The sequence below is a fragment of the Perissodus microlepis genome, chromosome 19 (assembly GCF_051167445.1).
Source record: "Perissodus microlepis isolate ML-2025 ecotype Zambia chromosome 19, ASM5116744v1, whole genome shotgun sequence".
Lineage (NCBI taxonomy): Eukaryota > Metazoa > Chordata > Actinopteri > Cichliformes > Cichlidae > Perissodus > Perissodus microlepis.
Window position 1 is genome coordinate 18,850,078 of NC_140479.1, and position 17,993 is coordinate 18,868,070.

Genomic DNA, 17,993 nt, shown 5'->3' on the forward strand with positions numbered 1-17,993 from the left:
TTTCCATAAAGCTGACCAACATTAAACTACAAGAGCAGGGATTGTTAGACTTTCGAGAAGCTTCCTCCTGTCTAGAAAACACACTGTTCCTGTTTTTTGAATACTGTTGTCAATTAAGACAACCACATTTTAATTTTGTTCTGTGAGTCAGACTAGACTAACAAGGCTGTGTGCAGTTCATGTAGCTTAGTTGAAAGGAAAAGTTGTTTGGCCTTGTTGTGTGTCGGCTGAGGTAAAGAACAGAGCGTGTAACGACTCTTTCATGCCACTCAGAGACTTAACTATCATTTGCCGTTCATGATGGATGGTGGATGGTAAAAGGGTGGCCGTGATGGCTGGCTGGTACAGCGAGTGAACATCACGTCTCTGTGATGTGGTTCACATACGGTCAAAGAAACACTACGATCCCTGAGCAACGGTCCGTGACCACTGGATGCGGGGAAGACTGCTTTCCAAGTCAAATCAGCTCCTGCATGGGGAGGACTGTTGACACTGTCACGTGCAGAGGCTGTTTATGCTGTATCGCGGGAGGGAAAGAAAAACTGAGCCGCGCACCTACTGAACCATCGGCAGCAGGTAATGCTACGCGAAAGAGCTGGGTAAGCACCTATATCAAGTTATCAATCTACAACTTCAACTAAAGCCCAGTTTGTGTAAATCTGTGGTTTCCACTGCAGGGCTAGACAGGGCTTGCCAGACTCACTCGTAATTTATTACACTACACTCTTCCCCCCTCTACACTTTCAGAAAGTATTTTTGCATCATTTTGCAAACATGTCATTTGTCAGATGGCCTGTGTGCTTTTCCTTTGTAATGAACACGTTGAGTTGGCCCTGACAGCCCTATTTGGCCCTTTATGTGGCTGCTGGAGGTTCGTGTTTGGGTCACATGTCTGATGACCTTGGAAACCACAGGCCAATGAGCCTATTTGTGGCTCTCTGAATGTTCATGGACTGCACCTGACCCCAGGAGTCTAGGACTCTTGTGCACACAGATCTCAAATTTGTTTGAAAAGCTGATATTTTTATTTACTATTTTTCCCACAAAACCATATGAAAAAAATTCTATGACTTAAAATGGTTGAAAATTGTAATGCATGGCATTAGGCTGTTATTATTATTTTTTAAAGACAGCAGGGCTTTACTGGAATTAATATTCTATGTTTCAAAGTATAAATATACACTGCATTTTGACTTTTTTTTTCAGTTTGGTTGCAGTGGGAAATGTCCAATTTTCTCTTATGTTTTGCACATTTTATTCATTTGTGTTTTATTTTTATTTATAATTTTTTATGGGAATAATCTGTTAAAATAGTGCAAACCCAAATTACTCAAATTGCGTTTTTGTCACTCTAATGCACAGGTATAATTTTTTATGATTACAGAAAGGACCGCATTAAATGTAATGAGGTGAGAAGACATGTACCCATTTTTAATGGCCAAAGGACTTTCAAAGAATTTCTTCAAGTGGTCGCAAACACTCGTGCTCCCAAAGCATTTCTGATGAAGTTTCCTAGTGAGCCATGACGCATGGTAATAGAAAATACAGGCCTTGTCAGCGTGCACACGTCTTTTTTTTTTTTTCTTTTATGGAAAGCAGTTTCCTGCTCATGTAAAACAGGCCAGTAGGCCACAATGCCCTGAGTCTAGAATAGCTGGAAGAAAAAGAGATGAAATATTTTTAGCTGTGATGGTCCACTTGTTTTCTGTTCTCCGAATAATAAGTGTTGAGGAATCCCCAAACAGCCAGAAAACTCCACGAAGACCAATAAAAGCCAAACAATTTAATAAGATACATTCAATTTCATTGTGCAACATTTGACAATTAATTATGTTAATGCTCTAGACTCCAATGTGCCTAATGCCAATTCTGTCTAAATGTGCGAGGAGATGTCCATGCTTTCTGTAAGACTAATTGCACTTCATTCAACGTACCTTTAATCTAATAAATAAACTTCCCTTTGAAGCTCTTGCATAGGCTACACTTTTAGAGAAGTGGAAAACAACGCTCCATAACACAGTTACTTTTATCAAATCATAAACAAAAAGCATACAAACATAAAAAAAACAATAGCAATTATTATTATTAAGCACCCTGAAACACTAATGTAAAGGTTTTTTTTCCCTTTTCTTTGATTCTGTATTCATGAAGTTATACATTACCCCATTTTGCCCAGAGACATTTGCAGATGTGCAGTAAAGAATCTGAGAGGAATTGTGTTGATGGATGGTGTAGCAGTCATATGTCAGTCTTTGGAACACCTGTCCTGCAAGTACTTTTAGACAACACATTTGCTGTAAAAACTGACAGGCTTTTTATTCGTTGTGTGTCTTTGGTCTGACTGCGCTTAGCTCGGAGGGGCATCATATACCCAGTGGCGCAAATATGAGTCCTGGGGCCGAGTCCTTCATAGAAAGCTGGCAGTGGGAGTGGAAAACAGTTGCCACCACGGACAGACTTGGAGTTGAATGTCCTCTCCGTCTCTCACCCAACCCACTCCCCTTCACACCCTCCCACCAGTCTGTGGAGTTGACTTCACAGCGCCGAGGCGGCGACTGGGTGGATGGCGTCACGGTTGGCTGACATCCTCTTGAAGGCCAGCGGGGTGGCGATGTCACAGCTGTGGGGAGATAGAGCATTGCCACTGGCTGGCTGCCACGTGGGTCCGGTCACATAGGCCGACGTGGTGGCGCTGTACCCCATGTAGGGTGACACTTGGGTGGGAGGGTGGTAGGGAGGGATGCTGGGTGCTGTGACATAGCTGTTCACTGTGGGCAAGCCATTCGGCGTCTGGGATTTAAAGAAGAAAGGGGAAAATAAGATTAAGATAAGAGCCTCTTAATTATAGGTTTAAAAAGTCATTAATAACTCATTTCATCATTAGTCATTTTCCTTTTCTAAAAAATGATCAAAAAGAAATTGTTTGCCACAGACATTTTCCTAAATAGGGACTGTAATAAGTTCAAAAAATGTCTGCCCATCCCAGGGAAACACACAAAAGCAGCTGCTGTAATTAGAAAAGGAAAGAAAAACTGGGGCAAGCTGTAGAAGAAAGTGAAAGTGATGTTGGTTGAATTATAAACAGCAAAGAGCTTAATTCTAACTTCACAGCTACCACATGAAAATAAATATTTTCCCAGTTTCGGGAAGCATACGTGCACTATATGGAGCTTGTTTTCTACTCAAAAGTGGACATTGCACCAGTGTTGTTGATAAACTGCGCCATATGATGGGAGACAGGCTGGTTGGGGGCGGCACTTAACGGATGTCATGACAGACTGAGAGTGAAAAGGCACGCACAGGGGAAATATCATGGTTCGAACCAGGAATGGGCTTTGCTTCTCTGGCACAGCGACAGGACTTAACTTGAGGAATTCACCAAAGCATTTCAGCAGGGAGGCAGAATTTCTGTTCCTGGGTGGTCCCGGACTACTGAGAATTATTTCTATACAACTGGGATCTTTTCTGTTCCTCTGACTTATTTTCATAGACTTGCTTGACTGACAAAGTCACTGGCAACTATCTTAAAAGAGATATGAAAAATTATCTTCCTAACTGGCATTTGCGGTGATTATAAAAACACAAGTACAGAGAAAAAAGTGTGTGTGTGTGTGTGTGTGTGTGTGTGTGTGTGTGTGTGTGTGTGTGTGTGTGTGTGTGTGTTTGTGGGCCTGGGCCTGGGCCTGCAGGTGTCTGTGGGTCTGTACTGGGTGGCTGTGGGTGTCTGGGGCAGTTGTTTGTGGGTGTCTGACCATGTGTGTATGAGTATGCGGGTGTTTTGTATCATAACTTCACTCAAATATACTGAAATGTATTTCATTAAGTCCTGTACAGACAGCCCATTATATTATTGTTGTTTTTTTCCAATTTAAATCAACAAATGTAATTAAACAGTTTCCCCAAAATTAACACATTTCCACTCTTGAAAAACATCATATATTACACACAGCCTAGTGTTTGCACATGGTATACTTAGACACACATTCGGCTCATGGCAATATCTATCTATCTATAGGTATAGATATAACATAGATATAGATATATAGTATATAGAGAGAAAGAAAAGAAAAGAAACTCCCTTTCAGTTTTATGCAACTGACTACTACAAGAACACAACTAACTGCAGCCTCAGGAATGACCACATAGTTGAATCAACACCTGTCTGATACAAAGTCAACAAAATCAAACGAGTATACAAAGGGCGAATTTATGGGACTGATCTTGTATCTGATTGTATAATTTATTAGGCGGACCTGTTCTTTCATCCTCCGCCCTCCGTATATATAAAACGTTTTTAAACTTGAATTACATCACTTGTACTTACTTTAGCATTACTATTAAAATGTTTTAAAATTCATATTAATAATAATAACATTAAAGTGTTTCATTGTTATGAATAATACTTAAAAATAAATAAAACACTTGGTGTATTTGGTCGACTATGCGACAAAATATACTAACTTTAGCGAATTTACTGCTGCTCTAATCCCTGTATTTATTTTTTAAATAAATAATTTAAACTAAACTTCAGGACATTTACGAGTTTGTTTGGGTTTTTTTGTTAAATTTCTAGAGAGTACAAATTTTAAATATTTTTTTTATATATATATATATATATATATATATATATATATATATATATATATATATATATATATATATATATATATATATATATATATATATATATAAAATATGTAGGCTATGTTTTGTTAAACATTTCACCTCTTTCAAGCGTTTTTAAAACACTTTTGCATTAACTCCGAGCGGTTCGTGATTTAACCTTAATCTGTGTTAATGATGCTCGCTATCTTGCAGAGAAGCACACACGGGTCTCATGGGTGCATCTGCCCGCTTTGCCTTCAGAGCAGAGGCCAAAGGTTTCTAGCCGCGGTCTTGGTCCTTATGGAAAAATAGGTGTTAGGAAATTTGTCAGAAATGTAAAGCCGTCAAAGGTTTTCATTGGCCAGCTTTGGTTAGTTTTCTTAGGTGAAAGTCAACCTTTAGAAAAATTAAAAAAGAAAACCAAAAACGAAAAGTTCCCTGCTGCTACAAGAAAGGTCGTGCTTTGAAACTGGTGGTAAAAAGTGACTTGTAGTTTGATAGATACAAAGTTGTTTGGCCATCTTGTTTGAACACGATCCTGGCAAGACCGCGCACTTTCCCTGCGTCTCAGCCTGTCTGACAAACACAAATTTAACAAAGTCTAAAGTCACATTAGATCTTAGCAGGCTGCAGAGTCTGCATGTATAAAATCGGAGTGATGGGGCACAATTTAATCCTCGGTGTTTTGGTGGAACAGTTCTTGCTTCGCCATTCTTTGTTTTTCATGCAATAAACTGTGTAATTTATGGAGCTGTTATTTTCTGCATTTAATGGCTCACTTCTGTTTTTGTATAGCTGCTTGGCTAACTGCTCAGACAGTTAGTGTGCGTCCACTTTGAGCGCTCCTAATCTTCCAGCATCGGTTCAATCTTTTTTCCCTTCATAATGAGAATGAAAAGTCCCCCATGATAAAGTAGCAAAATAAATGATGTGCATGGAAACGTTTTCTGTCAGTGACCAGAATCACAAGCCCTTTCAAAATAAAAGAAGAAAAGGAAAGCATGCGCGCGCACAAGCGTGATTTGGGAGGGAAATGAAATGAAAGGCCTGCGATGAGTGGTGTGTAGACCTGCGTTAGTTTTAGATAGAAGAGCGGAGATAAGTCTGAATAAAAATCTAACCAATCACTTTCAGACTTGCAGCTTATTGAGTTTGGCCATATACATTTTATTAAAGCTACATAACATTAGGAAATAAAACGAAAAACATCTTAAGTTGCATGAAAGTCAGTAACGATTCGTGTATTAATTTTTGACGGTTATATGTTTGAGTCGGCGTTTTTGGCGTGGACTTAACCGCTCCAGCAAAATAACGAATGCACCGGACGCTTAGAGCTGCAGGACAGCCAATAAGGACACAACAGTATCCCAAAGCCTACTTTAAAACTCACAGACAAATGACGGGATGATGGTTGTCGTTGACTAGACTACAGCATTAAAACCAGCCAATTCAAATACTGTATAATTTACCAGGGAAACGAAAACAGGCGGCAACTGGCTCTTATTCAGGGGTCCAGCCATTGTCTCGAGTGTGAAGCACGCTACACTTAATTTTCAAAATCCTAAAAGTTAATAATAACTAGGCTATTTAAACCCCCTTTGATGTGCTTATTGTTAAATAATCTGCTCTGTAATCATCCATAAAAGCACTGACCAAGCAGCAGGGCCTAAACGAACTGCCCCTTGTAAAGCCAGAATAAAAAAAAGAGAAGAGAGAGTGAAATAAAAATGCACCCCAGCCAGCAGAAGGAGCGCATTAATGCTGTGAAATGGGAAGTTTCCATGCTAACTGTTAAAATAGAAGAATACTCAAGTCTGCAAGTAGATTAATAGCCTACACTCTTTTCGCTCTTTCTGTACTCCTGATTAAAAAACAAACAAAAAAAAATTAAAAATTGAGATTTCCACTTTTTTACCTGTGTGTATTTTGCCTCAGGTTCTAAATGCGCCTTATCCACGCCATTGACTAGTGGAGAGCTTGCTGGTGGGAAATTAGTCCTGTTAATAGCGCTCCATTCTTCTAGTTTGGTGCTGGGAAAGGATGGACTGTCACTAACTGGGAGGGGGGCAAAAGAGAAAGAGAGAAGAGAAGAGAGGGAGGTCAGGAGGAGATTTTGCTAAGGTTAGGGGGGGAAAAAGACCGGCACAGGCCGCTGCTGTGATTCATGCATCCGTTAACCGCAGGTTAGCCAGGTTGCACAAGACAATAAACCCTGTGACATTCTGAACTGATTATTTGTCAATTTAGGCATGAATAGCACGTAGGTTGAAGGTCTTTCCTGTGCGTAATGCTTCTTTAAATGTTTCCTTGAGCCATTAAACAATTATCTTTGTATTATCTATTATCCGATGTACTGTATTTCAGCCGAGTTTCAAGTGTATGAAACCTAGACTCTGTATTATTTTTTTTCAAAAATTTTCCAGATGTCTGAAATTGAGATAATCTCTTCTGAAAATAAAAGTTTGGGGAAAGTATGTTTTGCCTGATAATTGCCTTTTGTTGTAAATTTATATTTTTCTTTAGGGTTGTGAATGAGAACCTAACACAAAGGTGAAATTATCTGTCATATTTTTAATTATGTATTTATTTATTTTATTCGCCGTAAAGAAAATGTGCTCAGAATCGATGGGACTAAATGTGGTTGGGGTTTTTTTTTTTAATCCATTTTCTTTTTTAAGTTATGGCTAAAGCGACTCCCTCTCTCTGGGTCAAGTATATTAGAGAGAAAAAAACAAAACAAATTGTCTCGCTGTCGGAGACAAATTGAATTGACTTTCATCGTCACCTTCTTGTGCATGATGGGCACACTACATAGATTCCCCGTTGTTTACTGTGAGAGAAGCCATCACAACAATTTCGACAAAGAGCTTTAAACAAACTGCGTGCTGCACATATTAAGATTATAACACTCTGCGACTTCATCAACCCTCGGGAGTTTTGAATGTGTTGTCCGTGTGCGTAAAAATAAAAACTACCCTAGACAAAGTCACTAATATTTTACATTTTTAGCCGTGCACGTGTTTTATTTTATTTTATTTTCTATCATTTCCATTAATTCCAAACCCATTTAAAAATTATGTGGCAAATCTCTCACTTCACTAAATGTACTAAAAACTTCAACTCAGCGTTCAAAAACCTGCCACAAGCATCTGCTAATAATTTAGAAATGCATAAATTGTTTATAAAGGCAGCCCCTCAAAACACTGTTCTCTCCCCCCCCACCCCCACCCCGTGAGCTTTCGTGGATATCTGCTTTACATTTATGTTATTTATATTGCTCGAGTGAAGCTTTGCATGGCGGTGGAAGTGGAAGAGGCCGGGGCGTGTTTCTGCATGGCAGCCCTGAATCCTGACAGCAACAGGATTGCGGCAATGGACTGACAACACTTCCCTTCCTGCCACTGGAAAACAAGCTCTTAGAAGAAGCCCTCTCACACCACCGAGCCGACCATTAGCACTGATTTATGCTGGATCCTGTTTCACTGTTTCCAAAACAATTGCGGTTTTGTTGAGTACAAGGCAAAGTTATCTGGGCCTACTTGCATGTGGACAAAACACAACCCACGCAGCAGAAAACGCATTCTAATGCGAGATACTTATTTGAGGCCTGAATCGGGCAAACCGCTGAATGCACAGTTCTGCACAAAACGACTCGCTCCAAGTCATGGCAAACATTCAGCACACCTCATTTTGATACACTTCGTCTCACCGCCTTTCCCTCCGCTGTCCCTCTAATATTCCACATCCGCCTCTTAATTATTCTTGCAAGCTGGACCATCTGTTTCTGAACTATCCTGCCTCCCTTTAAAATCAATATCAGCAGGCAGGTCAAATGGCATTTAAGCTTTTTCTCCAAAAAGGCCTGTGGGTTTATAACGTTCCAATAGTTACTTTTGGAGGCCTATAAAAACAATTACACTAACTCAAAGGGAGAGAAAAAAACACAAGTGCCGGTTTTATTCCAAATACACACACACATACACACACACATTCGCACTCTTGCGCGCAAAACCCCTTCAAAAGTTGGTTATATGTGGTGCAATAAACAAATGTAACCGCCCTCCATGCAGCCATGCTTACTTTGTTGCTCTGTAATAGACCGTATCCCCAGAATATCAGTTACAGAGTGCGAGGAAGGCCATATCCTGTGCATGGCCATGTGTCCGGGAAGGGTGGGCATGCCAGGGGGAGTGGGCACTTTGGACGTCGGGTATGAGTATAAGTGGTTGTAGGGTAACGTTGGTTGTGGCGGTGGATGAGGCGCCTGCTTGCCCGACTCATACTGGCTCTGCTGGGACAGATTCCCAATCTTGTTTCGGAGGATCCGACTGATGGAGCTGACGGAGGGCAGGTTGAACTTGTCGCAAACCCCATCAGCGAGTAGCCTGTCCCGGATCTCCCAGGCAAAAATCCCCGGGTCTCTCTGCTTGTATGTCCGTATGTGTTTGACAACGGTGGGTGTGGTGACCCGCGGCTTGCTGCCTCCGATTGCCCCCGGGAGGATGGAGCCGGTCTCGTTGTAGCGAGCCAGGATCTTGCTGACACAGCCGTGGGACACGCGCAACTGCCTGCTGATGTCACAGGGTCGAATCCCGAGTTGGGCCAGCTCGACTATCCTGAGCCGGATGGCGTTGGGGAGCGGCCTGCCGTTTACGAAAACACCACCGAGTTGGTTCACTTCACCGAAGGCAGGCTCTGGTGTCAAAAACAAGCACACAGAAGGGCACAACAGTGAGACAGCGATTAGGTAACCAACCCAAGGCCCTCCACACTGCTAACGACCCCTTATTTATAATCCTGGGATATTTAAATAATATATGCTTATATTACAGATATGAATTTCAGCAGATATGCTCATAGTTTATTTGTGTCTCAGTCAACATATTTCAAGTTTTGTTATTTATATACGACGGGGGGGGGGGGGGAACCCACCTTCTCACATTTGCACTTGATTTTAAACTTGAATTTTTGTTTTTTCAGCAAAGTTTTCACTACAACCAAACAACTGAAGTTATGGATCAACTGTGATCGCTGATAGCTGTCGTTCATGCAGGGTAGATTTCACACCGATGTCCGGTGGAAAGTGCCAAAATTCGTGCGTAACCTCCACATAATTACTTATCGTCCTGTTTTATATCCTCTGGATTAAAGACTAAACTAATCCGTCAAAACACCACAGACAATATCTCGCTAAATTCCCCCCACCTTGCTTTAAGAAGTTGCACCGATCGCTGCATCCCTGTCAAGAAACCAAAAAGCGATACAACACTGAACTCACCCATCGTGTTAAAGCCGCAAATGAAGAATACGGTGTCCGCTTTGTGCCTCCTGCGTGGGTCCTGCTCCGCGTCCAGCGTGTCCACTTTCTAAAATCGCGTCCAAGAAAATCTTCTTGCGCGATAACGAACAAGAGAGACAAAATTCTCGATCTGTTTCCTGACGGCGCTGGAGACAGGCTTACATTTCAATCTGTTGAAATCAGGAGGCTGGGCTTCCGAGGGTTCTCCCCCCGCTGATTGGATCGGACCCTCCCATTTGCCTTCGAGTTTGCACAGACCTAAATTATCATTGGCCCAGAAGTTTGTCATGACAACTTCAGAGTGTCACACACACCCACACACCCGGGTCCCACTCGTCCTGCTATCCAAAAAACGGGGACATGCCACCATGAATGGCTTTGTTTTTGAGGCAGGTTGAGTGCAATCCAGTATCCGTACGGGATCGCATCTTCACTCTTTCAACAATGATGTGAAGATACCAAAAAAAGATGACAAACAGGTTCCTATTTGTGAGCATCACAAGGAAACACCAACTGAAATATTATGTGAATTTATTTATAGGGGGAAACCCCACAAATGTGTACATTTTCGACCCCAGCAGTAAACAGTTTTATTTTATGCAGCTGTTTTTATAATAATCAGTTGCCTTTCAAAATAAAATAAAAGATCAGCTCCAAAGACCCGACTTTGTGTGGCTTTATGCTCCACCACACTAACTTTCATCTCAAGCTTTTAAATGGCATCATTAAGGAAATGGCAGGAAATGAATGATTGCTTTTCGGTAATGTAATTGGCTGGTTGATGTTTGTAAATTGTATCTCATTGCACTTGAAGGTTATCATACCTTTTTTTTCTTATTTGTCACCCAAGTATTTCTTTTCTTCTTCTTCTTTTATTCTCTTTCAGGCGTCGAGCATAGACTGATATAATTTGCAAAGCAGACCAAGCGCGCCAGCGATTTGGTGAAAATGAGGCGAATAAGTTTAATCTTTAGAAATTAATCTCTCTTGTCGTGCAGTTTGAAAATACATGGCGCAGTTAAAAACCATGGCCAGGTTTCAATTTTGTGCCCATTTGACATTAGGTATTATTTCGTTTTTTTAGTCGGACACGTGTCAAAAGAAAAATACAATTCAAATCATTGTTTTTTTTAACAATTATTTATTTTCACGTTTCTATTATAAGCTGCACGTCTCTTTAGGCTTAGCCTGCGCAAAGTAGGCCAATTTTTTTAGCCAATTATGCCCAGCGAGCGTTAATGGAATGCAGGTTGTTAAGGTTCTTATGTGATAACATAATTACCTTTTATTTCTTAACCTTTACGCGATTGCCTTTCAAGCTCAACGTTTGCAGCTCAGTGTCTTATAGAGGGAATATTCCTTACTTTCACATGTTCAGCAGGCAAGCACTTTCTGCACAGAAACCCCAGTTGCAAGCAATAAGAAAGATTTGTTGCTCCCCGACACGAGAAACAAACACACGCCATAATTTTGCGCCTTCGCTCACTCCCCGTTTTGACACATGCTTTGGATTTTCCGTGTCATATTTTAAGAAGGCCACGGTGCATGACTGACCTTCATCTCTGTACAATCTAAAGAGATCAGTGTGCATGTAAACATCAAACAGCACCCCTGCGCTGCAGTGCAATTAGGAATATTGTTGAAAACCTCTGCTAACATTAAACACCGAAGCGGCTTTGAGGGGCCAGAATGTACACAAAGTCTTTCTCGGTATTTGTTTCAGCACGCACAGCTCTGCAGGCTGGATGCTGGATGCCTATATTATGATTAGCTTTCCCACCTTTGCTAGGATCGCGTCAAACTCAGAAACTGAACAAATTATAGTGCCTCAACGGCAATGCAAGTCGGTTAGACGTGTCTTTAAAAACACGTAAATTACTCCCCCCCACCCCACCCCCCCACGCTGGAGTTGTGTTTGCCTTTATGAACGGTTATTTGTCATAAGAAGACCAGTTGGGGTTGTCTTAATGGTCTCTTTATTCTGTTTTATTTTATTATTATTTTTTGTTTGTTTCCTCTTGTGCACCCACCTGCCCACCCTCCTCCGCTCCCAGGCCACTGATGCAACAAGGATAATGTTTACGGCGGGGAAACGTGCCCAACTTGTTTGCCTTGGGGTGCCTCTGGTAGCTGAAATAACACAAGGTCGGGAGCGAGGGATCAAAGGTCTTCCCAAACTGCTTCATCTTCTGCATTTTTAGGCCGGACGGGCATGCACCTTCCTCCCGTTTCTGTGACATAATACACGTCTAAGGTGAGGCTATCTGAAACTGGGTGACGTTTTAAAACAATAATAATAATGCTAGCGAAATACATGTTTTATCTGATTAATGGCACCGCAACTATTAACATTTAAACGGTAGTTGTAAAGAATAGACAATACATTTTTACGCAGTTGTTCAAAAATCCCCATAAATTAATTAAAAATAATGTGATTATTACAGTCAGTGAAACTGTTGCAAATTATCATGACTGTTATTTTTATTAGAATTATTGTAATTTGTACTTTTATTAACGGTAAGACGCAACTAGTACTAATAATAATATTGTATTTTTAAAGAATGCTGCTAGAGTGAATTAAACACATACAAATAAATTTAAAAAATTGTGTCGTCACTATCAGACTAAATGTGTAAATAATAGCGGTTTAGCCTGTATGGAGTATGTTGGCATCAGTGAGCCTCCACGCACGATTTGCACACTCTACATGGCTGTCACACGCCTGTACTGTTCACGAGCCCAGAATGGTCCGTGTCGAATTGAATTGTTCATACCTCAAGTGAAGGCAACGCATCACTTGTCAGACAAATTGCGTAATGATGGAGTCAGAGCTTCGTTCTGTGCTCTGCAGGAGAGCGCATAACCCAAATGATTTTTTCCCCCGTCTAATAAGGTTTCTGTGAAATCAGAGATGGATTGGTAACAGGCTTATCCTCTTGTCTATTCTGAAAAAACAGTAGGCTTGTTGTTGGGTTTTTAAAGTTACAGTCTACACTTTTATTTTAAGACTTTTTAAAAAAAAGTATGTATATAGGCTACAGTATTAATGCTTCGTTAAAAACACGAACATGCTCTATTTGAAATAGTCCAGCTCCTGCAAGATGTACTGAGTCATGTTATTTGGTGCTATATGCTGCCAAGCAGACGACTGCATACCCCAGCGTTTGATGGCCCACACAAACAGCGTGCGTCCGGTGGTGTTGCGCACGCACAATGCCTGCGCAAGTGCAGCTCTTCCATAGCACGTCGAAATCCATAATTTAATGCTTGAGGAGCATTTTCTAAATAACATCACATTGTCACATGCTTGAATTTCTAACACTTCCTCTGCTTGTTTGCACTGATGTGCCTTTGAGCCCCTTCAGGTTTTTCTTATTAAAGCTGTTTCTCTCTCTCCGTTTTTTAAACCAGGATGCTTTAATAACGTGGTCTGTTTGAGAACAAGACACTGGACCGTTTATTAATATTTTTATGAGCTCAAAAAGAAGACGACTTTAGGAATTGTAATTATTTGTTTCACTTGTTTATAGTTCCGTTCTTCTATTTGCCTTCAGTGGAATCGCAAGCTCCAACAGCTGTGTTTGGGAGCCACACATATTGCATGGCTGCACGTTTAACTCCTTATGTTGCAGTTCACGTCAAAGTGCATGGCGTGGTTGTGATCGTTTTCATGAATATCGAAGCTACATATTGGCAAAATTACCTAGTTTCGATTTACTTCTGCTTTTCTTCTTTTCCAAAAGAAAAAAAACTGTCAGAAAACTGAACACTGGGATGTAATGCTGATGATAATCCATCAACACTCTGACTGGTAATTCTCTGCAGATAAACATGTTAAGCTGTGAATGCTTATCATGTAACATACTGAGTAAAAACGTAAGCGCTTCGTCCAATTTGCATTTCCAATGAAACAAACGGAAATTCATACGGTCCACGTCACATGAAGCCCACAACGCGATGATATTCTTCTTTAGAGCAAAGTTATGGAGTGTGCTTCATCCTCTTATTTGGAAAAACATATCCATAGGTTATAAACGACATCTTAAGGCCTCTATCTGGGTAGAGGGGGAAAAAATAATTAGTGATAAGAAAGGGTTCCATGGTTTTGTTTACCTGTGCTACTATACTCGCAAAACAGCCATAAATTCGGATGACACAGGCACTCTTACCACAACTATCCGCTTCGTGTGTGAGCGAAGTCACTAACCCACCTTTTCTTTTTAATTTCCTCATGCTCGACAAGTAAAGGCATGAGGAGCTCAGTTGTCACCACAAGGCTGTGGTGCAGCTATACAAAATTTTAAAAACAACAAAAGAAAAAGCTGAACTAGACTCCCTGGTCTTGGTTTCTCAGGCTGTTAGACTGTTTTGGTATCTGCTAAACTGTAAACCCGTTAAAACAGTTGTGTGGTTGCAGGATTTCGATTAAGCCTCGTGGAAATGCAAAAGAAATGCTCAACATTAAACGCAACTTATTTCCCGTGTGTCTTTTAGTTCCATTCAAAAATTGGTGCATCTAATTTTATATTAGCCCACTTTACTGGAGATGCAAACGTAAATCACTAACATTTGTCTTACAAATCAATTTACGACTCAGACCGAATTAATTCAAAGATGGGAGGACATTCTAATTTTCGTGGATGCTAAAATAATCTCATAATATTTTTAAATAACGTTTTATTAACGTAACAGCCTAAATGATGTAATCTTTTTAAAAATCGTCAGTATCGAAACTGAGAAATTCTCGTATTCAAATACATTCATTTTCTATCCACCGCAAATGCGATAATAATGATGATGTTCAAAATGATGATGATGACGAAACGGCTACGTTCTGCATCCTCTAGCAGGCATCAACCATTTAGCTGATAGCCCTTTAATCAGATCAATTAGACACCGTTCTAATGCGTCATTAGTTCCATTTAATGTAGTTTGAGCTACCACATTTTTACCTTTTACTCTCCACTCAATCGGATGACACCGTCATATCAAGACGAATGAAAGTGTGACACAGAAATAAAGTGACACACTTACTATAGAAACCACAAGGCAGACCACTGTCAAACAGTGCGCATTTAAAGTCCGTAACAAGACTTTAATAATGAATTCGTAATAATCATCTTTTCTTGAAATTGAGAGGCAGCACATAAAGGGGGGGGGGTATTGATATGTCCAATATTTCGCAAAGATCACTTTAATAGCTAAACCAAATAGCCTACGGCATATTACAATAATACAATAATAATATTACAATAACTGCAATTAAAGTCTTTGTGTATTATTATTATTATTATTATTATTATTATTATTATTATTATTATTATTATTATTAGCCGTGTGACTTTGTACCAGTGGGACTTAAGCCCCTGTGTCATGAAACAAGCTGCTGAAATTGGATTGAGACGCTTTGACTGTAATCCGCCCAGACTGCTACTTCCTCTTTGTGGTCTGAAAAAAAATGTGTGTAAGACAGAGTTTCTTATCTGCAACCTTGGGACGCAGAGCCACCACGCTGCTCAGATTATCCGTGGAGAAAGTTACAGAGGGGTGTTAAAAAAAAAGTTCCCAGCTCCAGGTTTAATGTTCCCAGTAAGATCCTGTGGGAAATCCAAGTTACCACTAATGGGTTATTATGGGGACACGCAGTGATTTCTTGTTTCACAAAGGGGTTGGAGGTCTGTCATCTCATACTAACTGTCCCCAAAATGACTGACATCTGCAATAAGATACACACGTGCTGAGAGTTATAGTGTTTGTGTGTGCGTGCGTGCGCTGCTCGGAAAATTGAGGTCCAGCAGCAGCTTGTCACCCAAGAGCACCACTAATCCGCGTTATTAAAGCGGAAAAGACGTGATTTCCCCTCCAGCTGTTTGATACAAACGAGATAAGACTGTGTGGATTTTTACTGTGTGGACACTGTTGTTTTTTAGGATAATGCCATCGCTTGGCGCTTTTAAAATAACCCGCACCGACGATTCTAACTTTTGCAGTCCAAATAGCGGTGACACCATTAAAGTCTTTCTACAGGTTAGCACTTCTCCAGGACTGAGTGGCCCGGTAACTTTAGTGCGGCCTTAATGAGGACGAACGCAGGTTAACGACGAATGTAGTCGTGTTTCAGAGGCCAGGCCTGGGTTTCAGCGGAGAGGGACAAAAAGAAACAATATTTACGACACTTTTAAGCATACATCACTTTGACATCTGTTCGTCTGGCACCTGGCATCCATTAGTATTAAATATTTCATTCCGCCCTAATTTGGACCTCTCTTTGTCCCGTACCAAGGACACTGGGGGGGAAATGGAGAGCTCTACCTTTATTGCGCTTTTACGCGCCGATTACTTTGTGCACAAAAAAAAAAGTGCAAATGGGGTGTTGATACAGACCACACCGCTATGTTATGCGTTGTAGATACGAGGAATCCGTGAGTCATACCTGGGCTGGACTTATATTAAATTTCCTAATCCATTAAGATCCCCGCATAAGCGCGGAAACATTCCTGCAATTAGTCAAGTTTGGGCACACGAGCTTCAGATTTTTACGCAGTGTTATTAGATTACTGAGTGGACGGAGTGTTCAATATCCTCATACACAAACAGAGGTCGGAGAGAGTCAGATGTATAATGTCAGCGTGGACATTGACAAAATACTGGCCCTCTGATAGCCCCCCTTTTTTGTTATTTAATTTGGAGTCTGGCGCCGAAAAATAGAAGTACATGTTAATTTAAGGATGGTAGAAAAAAGAATACCATTTCATCGTTCTCTCTGGGAACATGCAGTTAAATTGTGATTGATGTGTTTCATAAAGAAGACAGGATTACACAGGAATATCAGCACTGAAGCACCGAGGCCTCCTTAATCGGGACGCATTGTGGAGACACAGGAATGAGAACAAATTTTGTCTGAAGATAAGGGTGGAGTGAGTTAAATATTGTTTTTATTATTAATAATAATATTAATAATAATAATGTAAAGGGATTACACTTTTGAGCATCAAATAGCTGAATTAGTTAGAACCGGCTTAAAATCTTTCCATTTGGTCTTTGTTGACACAAAATTGTGACCAATTTGTTTTAATCTTCTTTAGTTTCACCGTACGTCCTTGTTGGTGACACGCCGTGCAGGGGGTCACAAACGCTGCTGTGCCAACACACACTTTACCTGGGCAAGTCTGTGTATTGTAAAATGCAGTGGCGCCATCTGGTGGATCTTCAGGGAACACGTCAAACATTTCTTAAGTATTATTCCACGACTTTTTAATAAAATACCAGAATCATATACTACACATATACAATTTTAATTGCCTGATAAATGATAAGTTTTTACTTCCCTGGATTGGCTCGTTCAATTAGTAAAATTGTAACTATATTGAGTTCTATTTCACCTGTTTAGACTGAACTTATTTCACTTTCAAATATGCTTGTGACGTGTCTGTTACGCAAGTATACGTTTATTTGCATTTCTTTCCTTAAACACTGCGTTCATCCCTCCTGCTATTGGTTGTCTGTGTGAATATATGTCAGGCCAAGTTGTTTTTATCTTGATAAGTTCAAGTTACTTGGTACACACACACAAAAAAACGTCAATTCAAATTGAAGGTTCTGCTGTATATGAAATTAACGACCACCCGCCTTTTCCCGAAATAGTTATTTAAATGTACATAAAAATACGACCTTTTTTTTTTTTAAAGATAATCTATATTTACTGGAGAAACAAAAATAAAAAGTCAGGTAAAAAAATCAATAGTTTTTACACATCTTACAAAACCATAATCAATTATGTATTACAGCTAAAAGGAGTGATAAACTGGCCTTTGACCCTGGCCTGTTAGACCCACTGAACAGTTGGCACAAAGAAAGCTCTTAACAAATGTTAAGCAGCAGATATTTCTTATGGTGGTGGTGAACTATCTATAAACCATGCATTTTAAAAGATATATATATATATATTGCGTGTGTGTGTGTGTGTGTGTATATATATATATATATATATATATATATATATATATATATATATTTTTTTTTTTTTTTTTTTTTTTTTTTAAAGATAATCAGTTACGAGCATAGATATGCTGTACGTGTTTGTTTTCAA

General features: G+C 40.1%; 1 protein-coding gene across 1 annotated transcript; it reads right to left on the reverse strand.

Annotated features, from left to right (window-relative positions):
• Positions 1–4: 4 nt before the first annotated feature.
• pax9 (paired box 9) lies at positions 5–10,039 on the reverse strand. Its single transcript, XM_084913955.1, has 4 exons — positions 9,884–10,039; positions 8,686–9,300; positions 6,521–6,660; positions 5–2,790 (listed from the first exon to the last, which is right to left on the reverse strand). Exons 1-4 carry the CDS (start codon positions 9,885–9,887, stop codon positions 2,536–2,538), a joined length of 1,014 nt encoding a protein of 337 aa, XP_084770081.1. The 5' UTR covers positions 9,888–10,039; the 3' UTR covers positions 5–2,535.
• Positions 10,040–17,993: the final 7,954 nt, after the last annotated feature.